Here is a 17,083-nt window from a genome sequence, read left to right on the forward strand (position 1 = left end):
AACCCGAGATCCTGGGAATCTTTTTCCCTTTTACAGACTTTTTGGGGGGCTGAGCGGGACTTCCCCAATTCTCAGCCCTCTGTGTGACTGCCCTGGCGTGGTGTGGAAGCCGGAGAGGAAAGAGAGCTATGAGCAGGGTAGCCAGACTCGGAGGAAGGCAGAGTAAATTCCAGAATTCCTTTGAGCCTCTGGCTCCTCATCCACATCTTCTGAGGGTCCAGGGATAAGCCTACTTCCGTTCTGCCTCTAGTCCAGGTTCCTTGGCCCTTTTGAAGTTTCCTAAGGTCTTGGACCCCAGAAACAATGGTAAACAGACTGCAGCTCTAAAAAGTGGCTCCTTTTTAAAGAGGAGTGGAATTTTTCACTGAATTTTTAATTTTCACTTTTTTGAAAATTTTAATTTATAAATTTTCACTTATTTTTCAGTTAAGGACCCTCTCAGGAAAGACCACAGCTGACATAGGAAAGAATGGTGGATTTCGAGGTATACCAAAGACCAAACTAGATCCAGGTTAAATTCCTTGCATTTGTAGTTGGCTTCAGCTAAGAGATGATTCCTGTACTTTTTAAAAAATCATGTTTTCTTTGCTCTTGCTTTGAAACAGGCTCAACACATCTTTTTTTTTTAATTTAATTTAATTTATTTATTTGACAGAGAGAGCAGCAGAGGGAGAGGGAGAAGCAGACTCCCCGCTGAGCGGGGAGCCTGATGTGGGGCTTGATCCCAGGACCCTGTGATCATGACCTGAGCCGAAGGCAGACGCTTAACTGCTTAACCAACCGAGCCACCCAGGTGTCCCAAGGCTCAACACATCTATACCAATATCTCACTCTTTCAAAGGATTAGGGCGCCTGGGTAGCTCAGTCAGTTAAGCGTCTGCCTTCGGCTCAGGTCATGATCCCAGGGTCATTGGATCGAGTCCCACATCGGGCTCCCTGTTCAGTGGGGAGCCTGTTTCTCCCTCTCCCTCTGCCCCTCTCCCCTGCTCCTGCGCTCTCTCTCTCAAATAAATAAATAAAATCTTTTAAAAAAGGACTATATTTTACAAAAGGCTTTCACATCCATTATCTTATTTGAGGTTAAAGATATTATTATCCCTGTTTTATTGCTAGGGAAACTGTGAGGGATCACTTAGCTTGTTGCTTGGGAAGCCAGGTCTTGGGCACCATATCTGTGTCCTTCATAATGTTTTTTAGAGGTTGGTTAATTCCCCAAGGGAGGCAGGGCTCACAGAGTCCTGTAGCTGAACTGAGACTCTGGAGTATGTCCGGTTTTCTCCCTGTCCCCAGACTTGACTAAATTCTCCCAAAACATCTAAATGCCTCTTCTAAAATTTCTCTAGGGAATGAAATCTATAATTCTCAGTTACCTGTCCTGGTAAACAAAAAGCCTCTGTCTGGTTAGAGGGACATCCTTTATATCCACCTTGACTGTTTTTGTTACCAAAAAAAAAAACTTTGTTTGGCCGAGAAAGTATTTTTTACTACTTGTTGGGAAAACACAATAGGGGGCTGAGAAAACATGGGACTGGCCTGAGATGATTGGGTCCGTTCACGACCGTCGACAGCACAACTGAAATAATAACTAACACAAGAATGGACTGTGTACATTTTCAACTGTGTACATTTTCCATGTTACTTCCTCATCCTCTGTGGCAGCTAAACCTTACAGAACCCCCAGGGGTGGGCAGAGCTGGCCAGGAGCCTGGAAGCAAGCTGCCAGCTGGAAGCCTGATGTATTATTGTTCAAGCTTCCAATACCAATCCACCACAGAGCTGACTAGAATACTGGTCTCTGGCCCTAGGCCTAAAACGCCAGGTCTCCGTGCCCATCAGAAAGTCATGCTGACTTTCCAGGTTACCCGGGTTTTTATGGGGGTGAGTTCTTAATTTAGTGCCAAGCCCAAATTCAGAACTGTGGAAGGCAGAAACAGAGATGCTCCCTGGGGACGCTGGTTAGAGAACACGAAGGCCCAGTTGGCTTCTGCCGGCGGGTCCTGGGGCAGAGCCAGCGACTGTGTGCCACGGGGCAACTGCAGGCTTTGCCCGGCTCTGGCCTGCGTGGGACCCGGCAGCGTTCGGAGCCTTGTCCTGAGCCATTCTCTCCCAGGCCCGCACAGATCCGCACAGAAGCTGCAGGGGCTGGGGCAAGGCTGCGGGATGCACACTGTGTCTTGTGCAACTCTCCAAAGCCAGAGGAGCTGGCTGACCGCAGTAGAAATCGGACATGGGTTCAGGAGGTTACACTTGCACATGTTATTATGCAGGAGGATTTGGGACAGACTGTACCGTTCTTAGTCTCTTGGGAGATTCTAATCCAGGATAGTTTGCCAGTCCTTCTCCCAGTTTGCTCTTGAGTGTGTAGACATTGATGATTTACTCCGGATTCCCATCCTCAGACCTCTAACACCCTGAGGTCTTGGTCACACTTCTAAGCCCACCTGTTCCGGCAAACAGCCATCTCACTGCATGGACTGTTTGGTGTAGTCGGACACAGTAACCTATCAGCAATTCCCAAACTTTACTGCAGAACAAAATCATCCAAGGTGTCTTTTTAAAGTTTTTTTTTTTTTTTAATTTATTTAACAGAGATAGAGAGCACAAGTAGGCAGAGCGGCAGACAGACGGAGAGGGAGAAGCAGGCTTCCCGCCGAGCAGGGAGCCCGATGCGGGGCTCTATCCCAGGACCCTGGGATCATAACCTGAGCTGAAGGCAGACGCTTAACCAACTGAGCCACTCAGGCGCCCCCCAAGGTGTCTTTTTAAAACACAGGTTCCCAGACCCCACCCCAGATTCACTCAGGAGCATCTCTAGGTCTGGGTCCTGGGAGTCCGAATTTTCAACTCAGCCAGATTGAGGGCCAGCAATGAGGAAGCAGTGCCTAGCGTGCCCTCCTTAGCAGCACCACCGAAAGGGGAACACAACCACTTGCGTCACCATTTCCATATCCTAGAGAGAGTGCTGCCTCACCCCGGACCCAAAGTAACCGGCTGCTCCCTCCACAGCACTCCCCCACTCCTGCTCTGAGCCCAGAACCCCGGGGGAACCTCTCCCCAGGGCACACCTGGGAAGTGTGAATGAGAAGAGCTCCATGTTCTCACTTGGCATCAAAACACCGGACCACGCGTCCTGCTCTCTGTCCCCATAGCGTGTCTGACCCCATGCAGGCTCCACGCCTTGACTGGTCTGGCTATACCAGCCGCACGGCCAAGTGCCAAGGCTGTACTGAGTTTGGGGAGGGGGCCTTTCAGTGGCTAAATATGTCGTGTAATTCAAAAGTATTCTTTTTTTTTTTTTTTTAAAGATTTTATTTATTTGACAGAGAGAGACACAGCAAGAGAGGGAACACAAGCAGAGGGGGTGGAAGAGGGAGAAGCAGGCTTCCCGCTGAGCAGGGAGCCCGATGCGGGGCTCGATCCCACGACCCTGGGATCATGACCCGAGCCGAAGGCAGACGCTTAACCGACTGAGCCACCCAGGGGCCCCTCAAAAGTATTCTTAATAAAAAGGGGAAGGGCGCCTGGGCGGCTCAGTTGGTTAAGCGGCTGCCTTCAGCTCAGGTCATGATCACAGGGTCCTGGGATCGAGCCCCGCGTTGGGCTCCCTGCCACGCAGGGAGCCTGCTTCTCCCTCTGCCTCTGCTGCTCCCCCTGCTTGTGCTCTCTCTCTCTCTGTCACATAAACAAATAAAATCTTAAAGAAAAAAAGTATTTCAGGTTATCTCCTTTTCTTGTGATAGAAATTATTTTTTGTGGGGCGCCTGGGTGGCTCAGTTGGTTAAGCGACTGCCTTCGGCTCAGGTCATGATCCTGGAGTCCCGGGATCGAGTCCCGCATCGGGCTCCCTGCTCGGCGGAGAGTCTGCTTCTCCCTCTGACCCTCCTCCCTCTCATGCTCTCTGTCTCTCATTCTCTCTCTCTCAAATAAATAAATAAAATCTTAAAAAAAAAAAAAAAGAAAAAGAAAAGAAATTATTTTTTGTGATGAAGATTTAAGTCCTGGTGCGGAGACTAACGGGCTGGAAGAGCACATTAGGAGAGGAAGTTCAGAAGCTCAGTTTGTGGTTTTGTCTGTTCACTAGCAGACATTTCCAGAGCACTTGTGAATTATGAAGAGCACTATTATTCAAAACCTCAGACTCCTAATACCTAGGAGAGGCGATGGAAAGGGAGTTTCCCTGTGTGTAAATTTGAGGGAAGCAGCACAGTAGAGAGTGACCATTTTCTGTGCTGAGCCTGGGGGGGCGGAGGGGGGCCTTCCTGAGGGCTGGCCAGATTTCCACCCTCCTGGTATGGAAAGGACATTTCTGCCAGGAGACTTGGCCGCTTACTGACTGGAAAGGAAATTCCTGGAGAGAGACTTCACTGCTCCAAGGTTTTTGAGACACAAGGGAATCCCAATAACGAAGGATCCTGGGGAAGGTGCGAAAGCTGACGTTCCCAGTCCCGCGAGCTCAAGCCATCTCCTCAGAAGGAAGAGATGTTGCTCTGGCCCTGGGGGATGAAGGCCAAGCCCGGGGTTTGACTCATCAACCCAGGGAACTATGTGACTCCCCTTTCCCACTCTTGGTCTCCCACCAGCCCAATCCCATTGTTTCCTCTGCTCACAGATGCTGTAGGTCCAGGGAGGGGAAAGCCATGAGCAACTTGCCCCCTTCCCCTCAGACCTCTCCCTGATAATTGAAAGGAAGGGTATTTTTTCTCTTTAAGCGCCACATTAAGGCTGGGCCAATTCATCCTCTCCCTCTTAGGACTTGGGCCTTGACACCTGAAACTTACCCCCCTTCATCTGTGCGGCTCATCCCTTTTCCATGTGGCATCCATCTTACTGCGTCCTGCTAGCTTGGTGCTTTCTCCAAGGGCCATAATGTCTTGCCTAGCCTGAGGGCTTAGTTACATTGCCAAAACAAATTAAGATTTTCAGAGGGAAAAAAAAAAAAGCCAGGGCACCTTGGCTGACTCAGTTGGTAGAGCATGCCACTCTTGAGCTCAGAGTCATAAGTTCAAGCCCCACGTTGGGTGTGGAGCTTACTTTATTTATTTTTTATTTTATTTTATTTTTTTTTAAAGATTTTATTTATTTATTTGACAGAGAGATAGAGAGAGAACACAAGTAGGCAGAGTGGCAGGCAGAGGGAAAGGGAGAAGCAGGCTCTCCGCCGAGCAGGGAGCCAGACACAGCGCTCGATCCCAAGACCCCGGGATCGTGACCCTAGCCAAAGGCAGCTGCTTAACCAACTGAGCCACCCAGGCGCCCCTGGAGCTTACTTTAAAAAAAAGAAAAGAAAAAGCCAACTCTTGTGTATAATGACCCCACCAGGAGGCAGCTCTATAATTCATACTAACTGTGAGCTGCCTAGTTGGTTGCATTGTCCTAGGCATGTAACTCCTCAAGTCAGCAATACACAGTTTTCTCTGTGCTTCAACATGTATGTCAATATACTCAGGTCATTTTGTGCCTGATTTTCTGTCATTAGCCCTGTGTGCCTTGTCCTTTTACTTTATTTTTCTTTTTAAGATTTTATTTATGGGGCACCTGGGTGGCTCATTCGTTAAGAGTCTGCCTTCGGCTCAGGTCATGATCTCAGGGTCCTGGGATCAAGTCCCGCATCGGGCTCCCTGCTCGGCAGGAGGCCTGCTTCTCCCTCTCCCACTCCCCTTGCTTGTGTTCCCTTTCTTGCTGTGTCTCTCTTTGTCAAATAAATAAATAAAATCTTAAAAAAAAAAAAGATTTTATTTTTAACTGATCTCTACATCCAGCATGGGGCTCGAACTCACAACCCCAAGATCAAGAGTCACGATCAAGAGTCACATCCTCCGCCAGCTGAGCCAGCCAGGCGCCCCTGTCCTGTTACTTTAGACTCGTGATCACGAAGTTCCCTCCACTATGTGCTCCATCAAAAGAAATTTCCTCAGTCGCTCTTCTCATTTAAAATTCATGGTGGCCAGATGGGGAAGATTACTGTACACACCTTGAGACTTAGAAGGAAATGGGCACCTCTTGTTTCGGGTGACTAGATGCTGTAATTACCTAGAAATCCACTGAGGAACCAGAAAGAGCTCTGGTGTCAGCATCAGTTATTAGCTGTGTGAGTCAAATGATGTTACTTAACCTCTCTGAGTCTTGGTTTTCCCATCTGTCACGTGTGGTTAAGAATGCCTAGCCTACAGAGGTCCTGAGAGAATTGTATATAATGTATGTAAAGCAGCTGGTATACAACAAGCATTCGATAATTGGTAGCTATAATTATTCCCCACCTCTATGATGATAACCTTCAGGCATGCAAAGTATTTGGCTGCATGGAAACTAGTTAGGAGCAGGGAATAAACCACGGCTAAACACATGCCCGGGACGCAGCCATTTCCCTGGCCCGCAGTCCATTGTCATCGCTCATGTTCATTGGCCCAGCCGAGCAAGACTAGCCACCATTCTCACGGTTTCCTTTTGTTCCCCGCTCCCCCCCCCCCCCCCCCCGCCATGGTTGCTTGATTTTTGTAATCTCATGGTTTTCTTGACTGCACTACCTTCCACACTCCATCTTTAAAAAATAAGTAAAACAACGCTTAACTCTTCCCAAATCCGTCCAAACGAAAACTCTAAAACTCAGCTTTGCTGCTGTTCAGATTCTGTTTCTGTCATCTGCACCAGGACCCCACGGCCCAAATGTTGAGCGAAGGTGTGAGCCCCGAAGACGTGTGGCCAGAACTGATAGAACAGCGACACCGTGTGGCCGGCAGGACGGCAGCGCAGCCCGGCGCGGGGGCGGCCTGAGCCCGCACTCTGCGGCAGGCGGAGGACCGCGAGGAGCTCTTGCATCAGCCAGTTAGAACCCAAAACAAGGAAGGAAACATAGCACCTTGCAAGTGTGGGAGAGGAACTGCTTCCTACCTTACAAATGTGTCCTCCCTGCCCACAACTTAAGATCTGAAGGCTGGATGGCTCGTGCTCTCGGAGCGAAAAAGACAAGGCTGGCCATATGTGGGACCCGTGTACAGTTTCAGACGTTTGCTGTGTCACTGCTCTCGGGAGCTGTGGAAGATTTACAGAAAAATCTCGTAGTCCTTATCCCTCTCAGGTATTTCTTTTTGGCGTGTACTCAGACCTCGAAGAACTGGGAAAAGGATGATGGAAGCGATTGACACTGTAGATGTACCCCATTAACGGGAAGATATCTCTAAATCATGAACAGGAATGACAGTATAAAATAACAGTATACAAAATCGCTACATCTGGGGGATGGCATGTCAGCCAGGGGTCGTCACTGAGTCTAGTCTAGTCATCTGCTTCCTAGCAACTTCACTCCCTCAACTCTATCAGACACGGCAATGGGTATCCTCCTCCTCCCAGAAGTGATTTGGGGAACGGGAGCCTTCCTCTTCACACCATTGGGCTCATGTTTTTGCCTCTTTGAGAAGAGTTTCAGGACTTGTCCCATAATTAGGCATTTCAACAATAAAAGACTCTTCATGAGCATTTCCAGGGTAAAAACTTAGGTATTTGCATGCACAACAGCAAGCTAGATTACGTGTTGTCTGATCTAACCATCAGCACAGAAACTGATGAGGATCGAGCAGCTTCTCCTCTTTCGATGAATTTTTAAACCCTTCCACTTCATTGACTTGAACCCCTGTAAGGTCACGGGATGGTGGAGGGAGCCCTGGCCCAGGAGCCCCTTGCCTGGGAATTTGGCACAAGGGTCAGTAGAAATTTGGAATCAATTTCCCATGGCTGGAGCCAGAGCCTGTTATTTCGGATGCTGTTGGCTGCCATGTTTCCCGCCATGAGGAGCAGAGGAAGCTGGTCTGCAGAGACACAGAGGGAAGCGGACCGCAGAGAAGAAGGAGGGGGAGGGAGAGAGAGCCAGGGGTGTCTGCCTTCAGCTCCCAAAGACCCTGGAGTCACTAAGACTCTCCTGAACCCTTATACTGCCTCCCTCCCTTGAAGCTGATTCAAGTTGATTTCTGTTGCTTACAGCTTTGAGAGAACAAACTACACAGTGGCCTGGGCAGTTAATCTTATCCCTCAATTTCCTCATCTGTTTAGTAAAAATCATCTTTTATTCATTCATTCAGCAAGTATTTATTGAATGCTTTCTCTGTGCGAGGCACTTTTTAAGGTTCTAGGAGACACAGCTGGAAACAAAAGAGATTTTTAAAAATCCTTTATGGGGGCGCCTGGGTGGCTCAGTTGTTAAGCGGCTGCCTTCGGCTCAGGTCATGATCCCAGGGTCCTGGGGTCGAGCCCCACATCGGGCTACCTGCTCAGCAGGAAGCCTGCTTCTCCCTCTCCCACTCCCCCTGCTTGTGCTCCCTCTCTCTCTGTCTCTGTCAAATAAATAAATAAAATCTTTTTTAAAAAATCCTCTATGAAACTTCCTTTCTACTCAAACGGTCTCTGGAAATAACATAAGTATATGAGAAAAGGACATAAACTTCAAATCGAGTACCAGCGGAAGGGCTGGTTGACCCAACACCCCAAGTCTTAGAAAATATACTGGAGACACAGGGCCACTTAAAACAATACCTCTTCCTTTTGACTTTATAACTGAATTAAAAAGTTTACCCTGGGGCACCTGGGTGGCTCAGTCAGCTGGACCTTGGACTCTTGGTTTCTGCTCAGATCTCAGGGTCACAGGATCGAGCCGCACCCCCTCCCCCAACTGGGCTCCCTCCTCAGCCGGGGAGTCTGCTTCCCCTCTTTCTCTCCCTCTGCCCCTCCCCTTGTTTGTGCTCTCTCTCTTTCTCTAAGGTTGATAAATAAATCTTAAAAAAAAAAAATCACCCTTCCTGTAGCGTATTTCTTTTGCAGGCCCCTTCTGATGCTTTGTTGAGAGGCCCCACACGGAGGCAAACTCTGTCTTCACAGACACTGTGGTTTCCTACCTACTTCGGCTGCAGACAGCTTCCATCTATTTTCAGTTATCCTGGGGAGCAGTAGATAATACACGTAAGTGACACATTGAATTCACAGATAATTTTAAAATCTAATTTTAGCCCCTCCTTTTCCCACTCAGTTATTTATCAAAACTACTTAGGAGGCCCAAATGAACTGATTTGGTTCTGTCTTCTGTCGCTGCCTGTGCTGGAGTTGCAAATGAACAGATTGAAGACCAAAAGGCAGACAGCAGGAGGGAGAAAGAAAAGAATGTGGATAATCTATAGGATGAATGCCCAAAGAATCTAGAAAATTAGCTGTGCGAGAGCTGAGAGCTCAGTCTTGCTGTTGCCTAATGTCTGACCCTCACATCTATGCAAAACCTTCCTGCTTATGGGCAAATTACCCACAAATCTTCTGTAAAACCAGGAATTAAAGCATCCTTTACTTATTGTTTTGGTATAAATACAGTGCAGGGATTCCAGAATAATAAAGGACTACCAAGAATATTTAGCAAGCAAGAGCGGCTCAGGTGGCCCTTCTCAGCTTCCCAACATTCCTTCCAGAGATAGGAAGCTTGTCATCACTCGCCAACCAGAGCGCAAGGACTTCCAGTAAAGACGGACCATCCATATTCTGCAGCATTTCGGCCAGAAGGGGTGACAGTGATTTTTACTTTTTTGTTACAGCTTCCTTGCCTCAAGTGCCTCCCCACATCCCCTCCAAAACTGATGAGAAACATCCATTCCTGCGTGCATGGGTGTGCATGAGCACGCATGCACACCCCCACACACCCACCCACGGACACGCATGTACACACTGAAGTTCTCCTGAGATACATGTGACCAGTGTCAGTGGGGTCTGGCTATGCGTCAGAGCCCGTTTTAAGATGGAAATAACTATTTTCTTCCACCTTCTTGCGATCGTGTGGCTCTCTGCCCAAGCAGTAGGTTTCTTTTTTGATGAACGACTGCAGCTGGGAGAGCCGTGTGTCGTGGAGCCCTCTCAGCCACAGATGACAAAGTGAGACAGCAAGCAGGGAGGAATAAGCAGAGCAAGTTTTGTTTCTCACCTCCTGAGATAGAGAGCAGCCGACTGAGAACTGAGTTCTCCAAACTAGGGTTTCGAATCCAAATTCTTGAGCGACTTCCATCAGAATGCCTTTGTGAACAGAGGCCTGCCCTCACCTTAAGCCTAGCTGTGGCTGCCTTCCGACCCTCTTGTCGACTTTTATTTTTATTTTTTATTTTTTTAAAGATTTATTTATTTTTTTGACAGAGAGAGACATAGCGAGAGCAGGAACACAAGCAGGGGGAGTGGGAGAGGGAGAAGCAGGCTTCCGCAGAGCAGGGAGCCCGATGCGGGACTCGATCCCAGGACCCTGGGATCATGACCTGAGCCGAAGGCAGACGCTTAACGACTGAGCCACCCAGGCGCCCTCTTGTCGACTTTTAAATGGAGGCAGTCAGACATACCGCTCTCCTAATTTTATCTTGAAGACAAGATGGATACATGCAAACAAATAGCTAAGAGAATATTACCTTACTATATTTGTAATAGATCTGTAGGCTTCCCCCTACCGCTCCCAGGCAGAGGAGGGACGTAGAACATCCCAGGGCAAACCAGTTCTGCTCTGTGCCAGAATGCTTTTTCCCCTCAATAGAAAGGATCCCTGGGATGGCTAGGACTGCTTTACATCCAGGCATTACATCCATGATCCATCACATCCATGATCCTTCAGTCAGACTACGTGTTAATCATAATACATTTCAGGTACTAGAAAAATCCTACACAGGGTAGCCGAGAGGACCTGGATGCCTCTCTCCCTGTGGATCGTGGGCCAGCTCATCCTGACCATAGGTCCAGGGCAGGCTCTGGACCACCAGCAGAGGAGCCCCTCAGGGCCTTGTTAAAGATTCAGACAGTTGCCCCAGCTCTACCCCAGACCAACTAGATACAAAGCTCTGAGGCTGGAGGCCTGGGACTCTGCATTTTTACAGCACACTGACGTTTGGGACCTGCTCAAGATTTGGAGGTCCTCATCTGGAAGAGCAGGAGCTCTGACTGCCACATTCTGTCCATGCTCTAACAGTGTGTGGTTTCTTTTTTTTTTTTTTTTTAAGATTTTATTTATTTATTTGTCAGAGAGAGAACACAAGCAGGGGGATAAGCAAGCAGAGGGGAAGCAGGCTCCCCACTGAGCAAGAAACCCGATGCGGGACTTGATCCCAGGATCATGACCTGAGCTGAAGGCAGCCACTTAACTAATTGAGCTGCCCAGGCATCCCCAGTGTGTGGTTTCTGAGCAGAAGCTCACGGTCTTGGGTTGGTCTTCAGATTTTCCAGCCACATTCCTACACATTTCTGGCCACATCACAGACAACTGCCAGCTCACCAGGGCTTAACACACATGTAACTATAACTTTATCCCAATCTATTTGGACGATTCAATCTTTCCTAACCTTGGTGGTCAGTGGCTGCAACAATCGCATTGGTATTTGAACACATGACTTGCTCCCTAGGTCAGAAAGAAAATATTTAATATTTACTCAATCCCCTTGCCATGACTCTGCAGGAAGACCTCAAAAGAATTCAGGGATGATGCCTCTCCTTTCGTGAACATTGAAGTCACTTTCTCTGGACTAGTCTCTCACGGCTAATTTCCTGAAGTTTCTAAAGATGAACTGGATTTCGGCTCTTAAACACTTGGAGCACCTGACATAAGGTAACCCTCCAGGAGTTACGACGGTGATGTAGGGAAGAGCCATAGTGCCAGCCCGTGTCCCAAACCCTTATTATCATGGTTGATCTGTGTGACCAAGTTCGTTTGGCTAAATGCCAGCTAATGAAGCCAAGGACATGGTTTGGATCTTTTGTAGGCCAGTCGACTTCAATCACTTTCTTTCATGGACTATTCATCTTGAAAATGTCAACCAAAGGAATCTGAGTAATAGCGTGAGGAATAGGGCGAAATAACCCGAGGTCTGATGTTCTTTGATGACAAGTCAGGAGGTTCTTCTTTAGGCCCTAAAGTCATATACATGGCCATGATTCTGATTCTGACAGAATCTCTTCTAGATTGTTTTTGCAACATAATTTGCTCATTATAACCCAAGTGGACTCCCTAATTCCACTATTTCCCCAGAAGTAAACTTTTCTAGAATAAAACCGGTGTCTTTATGGGATGATTTACTGGGTCACCTGCAGGCTGATCACTCCAGTGCACCTGGATCAGTGTGTCCCAGGAACTACTGCCTCCTTTTCTAGAATATAACATCTCCCTTCGTGGATCATCCCTGAGCTCTGCCTTCCTCTCTCTCTCTCGGTTCCAGATCCTGGAGCCCGAGACTGGACATGGCAACACAGAGAAGCCTGCAGAGAGTGTCCCCATCACCTGTGCTTTACCAAGAACGCAGTGAATAAACCAGAGGTGACCGGGTGGGCTGTAGGATGCAAGAAGAAGGGAAGGTCAACATGAGTTTTAAACTGAAATCTCTGAATTCTTTTGTTCCTAATAGTAAGAGTAATAGCTAGTATTTACGAGTATTTAACTTTGTGTTGGCCCTTGGGGAGAGTGCTTAAATGCTTTACCTTATTCAGTTCTCATAATATTCTGTCTCTGTCTCCAACCACCAGACTAGAGCCCTAAAAAGTGTCCATTTCCTTACCCTCTCCCACACGCACGCGCTGCATAGCAGGGTTCTAAGGATCAGATCAAAAAGAAAAGGAGACTCATGAAAGATAATCATGTGTCCAAAGAAGGAAAGGGAGAGAGACTCCAGTGGAGGGTATTTAATGTCAGAGAGACACTGTACATCCGGGGCAGAGATGGAAAGAGTGTGCCAGGCCAGCCGAGCCTGAGCTGGCCGCACCTCCTGTCGCTCAGGGGGGCCCCGTGGTGGAGGAAGTGACAGCAGCAGCACCCCGTTTCCTCTCCCTGTGGGAGCACAGTGCAACGTTCACTCACTCCAGGGACGCTTCTGGCTCTCGACGACGGCTCCGGCACAAACATTCAGTTCATCTCTCTCCTAACATGTCAGGCCAGTTGACCCCCTTTCCCCTCGGTTCAGGGAACCGTTGGCAGGACCTAGTGAACTGTGGAGGAACAGACATTCTCTCTGGACAGACAGGCCTGGGAGTCTGGGGAGGCGCGGGTCCCTCTGTGTGGTCACCTGTCAGAGATGACATCGGACCTCTGCTCATTCCTGTAACTGTGGGTTCTGCTGGGATGCACACAAGTGAAAGGGGAAGAAAACACCGGGCCTCTTCCGGAACCAATCCGTATTCTGGACAAGACCCTGAAGACTGGATGGTGTAAGCGCAGTTCCTGCCACCTTGTGCAGGGCCTCCTGGCCTAATGACGGGGGTCACAGGGCGGTCATCCAGCCGGCAGACTCCAGACAAAATCATCTTCTCCATCTACCCGCCACTCCTCAAGGCCACGGTGGATAGACAGCGACTAGCCCCAAGTCCTGACGTCCTGAGGGAGGGGGGAAAGCCCCTGCCCCGGGAGCAGAGAACCAGCACAGTGCAATCCTCAAACATCTCCAGCAGCGTCTCTTAAATAAGCTTTTCCTTTCCATTTTCTTCTTTTAATTATTTATCATCCATCCCTTTATTTATACAAATATAAAATAGATTTATATAGATTTATATAATATAAACTTTGTGAGGCAGAGTGGAGAAGCGGCCGGAAGAGCGCCCCCCGCTGGCTATTTACAGACGTACTGGTCGACGATCTGCGTGCACTTCCTGCACTTGACGTAGCAGCACCAGTGGAACTTGCAGTGGCAGCGCTCCACCTGCACGCTCTTGAACTGGTCGTAGCCGCGGCCGCAGCACATGAGCTCGCAGCCGTCCATGCCCTCCGACGTCTTGTTGCACAGGCGGCCCTGCGTGCCCAGCGAGCCCGTGGTCTCGTTGCGCAGGCAGTAGTCCGGGCTGGGGTCCACGTAGACCAGGTCCTCCGGGGTGGGCTGGTTGAAGCGGCTGTTGACCAGCTCCAGCTTGCCCTTGCGGGTGATGCGCATGGCGGCCGCGCTGTCGTACTTCTCCTTCAGCTGGTCCCCCACCTTGCGGAACTCGGCCAGCTGCAGCCAGCACGTCTTGAGGCTGCAGGACCCCGAGACGCCGTGGCATTTGCAGGCCACGTCCGCCATCTTGTACACAGCCTGAGGGGAGGAGAAAGAAGGCGGTCAGAAGGAGGACCCTGGGGGGAAGGTGTCAGGAGGGTGCCTGGGGGCGCCAGAGGCCAAATACGGAAGAGGGCTGGGGCGGGGGGAAGAAGAGTAGTCTTCAAATGTACAGAAAGATCTTTCCAGGAAGCTCGGTTACCCAGGTTGAAAGCAGATAAAAGGAGCACCACGTAGAAAAACACTGGGGAGGCAATGCTCCAAGGATGATGGCATTTGGTGCCCTTGCCCTTCCTACTTTGTCCATTTCTTATTACTTCAAACTTGTTATGATACATGTGTCATATTTACGATCAGGGGGAAAAAAGGATATTTCTACCTTGACCAAAGTCTCAAACAAACAAATACAAAGCAACAAACGCTGTCCAGCTTTTGCATGAGATGGAGTACAGTCAGGAAAAAAAAATCCAGCCATGATACCAGCCTGCGACAGAAACTGCAGGCATGGCGGTGGTTTGCAAAAGCTCTCCATGACTCTCCGCCAAATCCCTTAAGAACTCAACAGTGCCTTTTTCTGTGTTAACATTTGGTCATTAACTCCACGGAGTCATAGGGGCCTCACCACAAACCACGCTGTACTTGTGACCAAGACCATTTTCTTGCACCCCGGCACCGGCAGACAGCCCCTGAAGAGGCTGAGTGGGGAGGAAGGGGGGGGGGGGCTGGGCCAGGCAAGAGCGGGTCGCTGGGCCCACCAACAGGGGCGATTCATCTGAAAACAAATCCATCTCAAAGCCACTGAACTGCAACAATGTGGAGTGGATTTGAACTTGGGTTATCCCAAATCAAAATTGTAAAAAGCAAGAGTCGACCGGAATGCTGCTTACAAAGTGCTTTTCAATGAAAGCATCCTGGCGCATTGTGTCCGACCGCCCTGGCGGCAGGCCCGGCGTGCAGATGGCAGGCTCAAAATGCACGCCCGCTGCAGAACAGTTTCTTACGCCACAGCCATTGTCACCAAATGAGTCGGGACTCATTTTCCAAGGATTTCTCTCAGATTTCTTTTCAAGAGTCCCCAGATTGTGTCTTTATTCGGTGCGGTGCCGACACCCCTGCTGGGGCAAGAAATCGCTTCAGCATCATCAGCTCATGTTACTACTGTCAAAACTCTTCCTGATTTTTTCTTTTCTGGTGTGGAATTATTCCTACTATTTTGTGTTGGAGAAACTGAAGCTCTAGAGAGGTTCAGTAATCTGTTCAGGGCCACCCAGAAGGGAGTCAGAATGACTAGCCCTTTTGCACTCCAGTCTTGGGGCTTAAAAATGGCTTAGGGTAGAGAAGGAAGGAGGCTCCTCCCCAAGGTTAAAGGCACCAGCACTGGGCGGGCAGCTCCAGGCCCAGGGCATAAAGGGACCAACACCCCACTCCAACAGGCACTTCAAAGATGGGGTCTGCAATTACCCTCTTCTGGCACATATTCCCCCCCACCCCAAGTCTGAGCTGGGGCCTGACATTCCTCTGCAAGTGGTCCTTGGTTTAGAGAGGGACGTCAGGCATCTGGCGCTGCTGGAAGCAGGAAACATTAAGGGCCTAAAACTGTGTACCCTGCCACTAAGTGACCAAGGGGACAGGATAAGCATCTCTACTGGAAGCCTACACTTAGGGAGATTTGAGGAAGGAGAGTTGAAGGAGACTCCACAGAGTAAGAATGGGAGCTTTTGTAAAACAAATCTGAGAGTAAAGTGTCACTGATCTTCACTAAGGAGACATTCATTCCACCCCTCCTCTATAAAGAAAGACACTGTAATAATTGTATTCTTAAGTATTTTACTATTGATAATATATAGAAGCTCTTCTGACAGGAGAAGGCCAAAAAAAATCCCAATTTTTAGCCTTTCCTGCTAACTGAAAAAGCGATAAAAGCTAATTTTTAAAACATTTTCTTAGTTCTACATCTTGCCTCCTGGCAAAGCCCTAAGTCCCTCTTCTGCACTGTCTAATGGTATGACTGAGCTTGGTAACTGATAGTAATGTCACAAGGATCAGGCAGCTTTTATCTGGAAAGTGCTTAAGCCCTTGAGTGACAAGGCAGTATCAGCCCACCGCTCTGGCCATCAATGTCTACAATGGGGCTACTAGAGACTCTCAAAGGCCAAGAGAAATTTCCTGCAAAGTATGCCCCAGATCTACTCAGTGGCCAAGATGTCAGATCCTAGATAGTCCACTAAAAAAAATTGGGGGTTGAGATGCCTGGCTGGCTCAGTCGGTGGAGCGTGCAACTCTTGATCTTGGGGTTGGGAGTTTGAGCCTCATGTTGGGTATAGAGATGACTTAAAAATAAAATTAACTGGTTGTAAAATACAATCCAGGGAATTTTCAATTCCTGCCACCATTTTAGTCTTTCCTACGGAATTTTTTTGTGTAGGTGTGAGGAGGTGGGAGGTGAATACCTTTGGCCTCAGATGGTGATTGATGGCAGAGGCCTGCTCCTTGGAGAGGGGATAAAAAATAGAGAGGGACAGGAATTCCCAACCCGGTGCAGACAGAAGCAAAGGGAGAGATAAAGGCTGTGGAAGAGGTGTGGAGACTGGGGGAAGGAGGCCCGAAGGCAGGGAGACAGACAGAGGAAGACGGGGAAGGTGTGTAAGTGAGAAACAAGGCAGATGGAAGGAAGGTTGGCCAAGATAAGGGCCAGAATAAACAAACAAACAATTAAGGGCAATAAAACGAGGAGCCAGCAGAAGTGGGGTCAAGCCTGCGACTGCAATGGGGCCCGGATGAGGATGAATGCCGTCACCTCGGCATCTGCCGCAACGCCCCAAGGAGAGCTCAGAGTAGGGACAGGAAACAGCCTTCCATGAATTTGACCTCTTCCTAGGCGGCAGTATGGGAACTTTGCTCGGATTCACATGCGCCCACCCACCAGAGTAAAGCACGGGGAGCTATGGACAGAATCCCTGGGCTGAGAAAGCTCCAGCCAGAGGGAGGAGGTGAAGTAGGCCAGACCTCAAAATGTAGCAAATAACCTACTGCAGTTCAGATGCAGAGAGCCTACTAATGATGGAGGATGGGAAAGA

The 17,083-nt window shown here is 49.0% G+C and overlaps 1 protein-coding gene and 1 long non-coding RNA gene across 3 annotated transcripts in view; one reads left to right on the forward strand and one right to left on the reverse strand.

Annotated features, from left to right (window-relative positions):
* The first annotated feature begins 6,652 nt into the window (after positions 1-6,652).
* Positions 6,653-12,404, forward strand: LOC118552339 (uncharacterized). The gene is made up of 4 exons (XR_004925486.2): positions 6,653-7,075; positions 8,809-8,946; positions 11,450-11,599; positions 12,207-12,404. It is a non-coding gene; the product is annotated as an uncharacterized LOC118552339 (long non-coding RNA).
* A 247-nt stretch (positions 12,405-12,651) lies between these two features.
* The window catches only part of WNT5B (Wnt family member 5B), a 103,728-nt gene continuing 99,296 nt past the window's right edge, over positions 12,652-17,083 (reverse strand). For both annotated transcript variants that reach the window (XM_036118668.2, XM_036118685.2), the window contains one exon: positions 12,652-14,045. In XM_036118668.2, coding sequence (XP_035974561.1) covers positions 13,587-14,045 — 459 coding nt within the window. In that variant the 3' untranslated portion in view covers positions 12,652-13,586. The remainder of the gene's footprint in view (positions 14,046-17,083) is intronic.

The sequence above is a fragment of the Halichoerus grypus genome, chromosome 6 (assembly GCF_964656455.1).
Source record: "Halichoerus grypus chromosome 6, mHalGry1.hap1.1, whole genome shotgun sequence".
In the NCBI taxonomy this organism is placed as follows: domain Eukaryota; kingdom Metazoa; phylum Chordata; class Mammalia; order Carnivora; family Phocidae; genus Halichoerus; species Halichoerus grypus.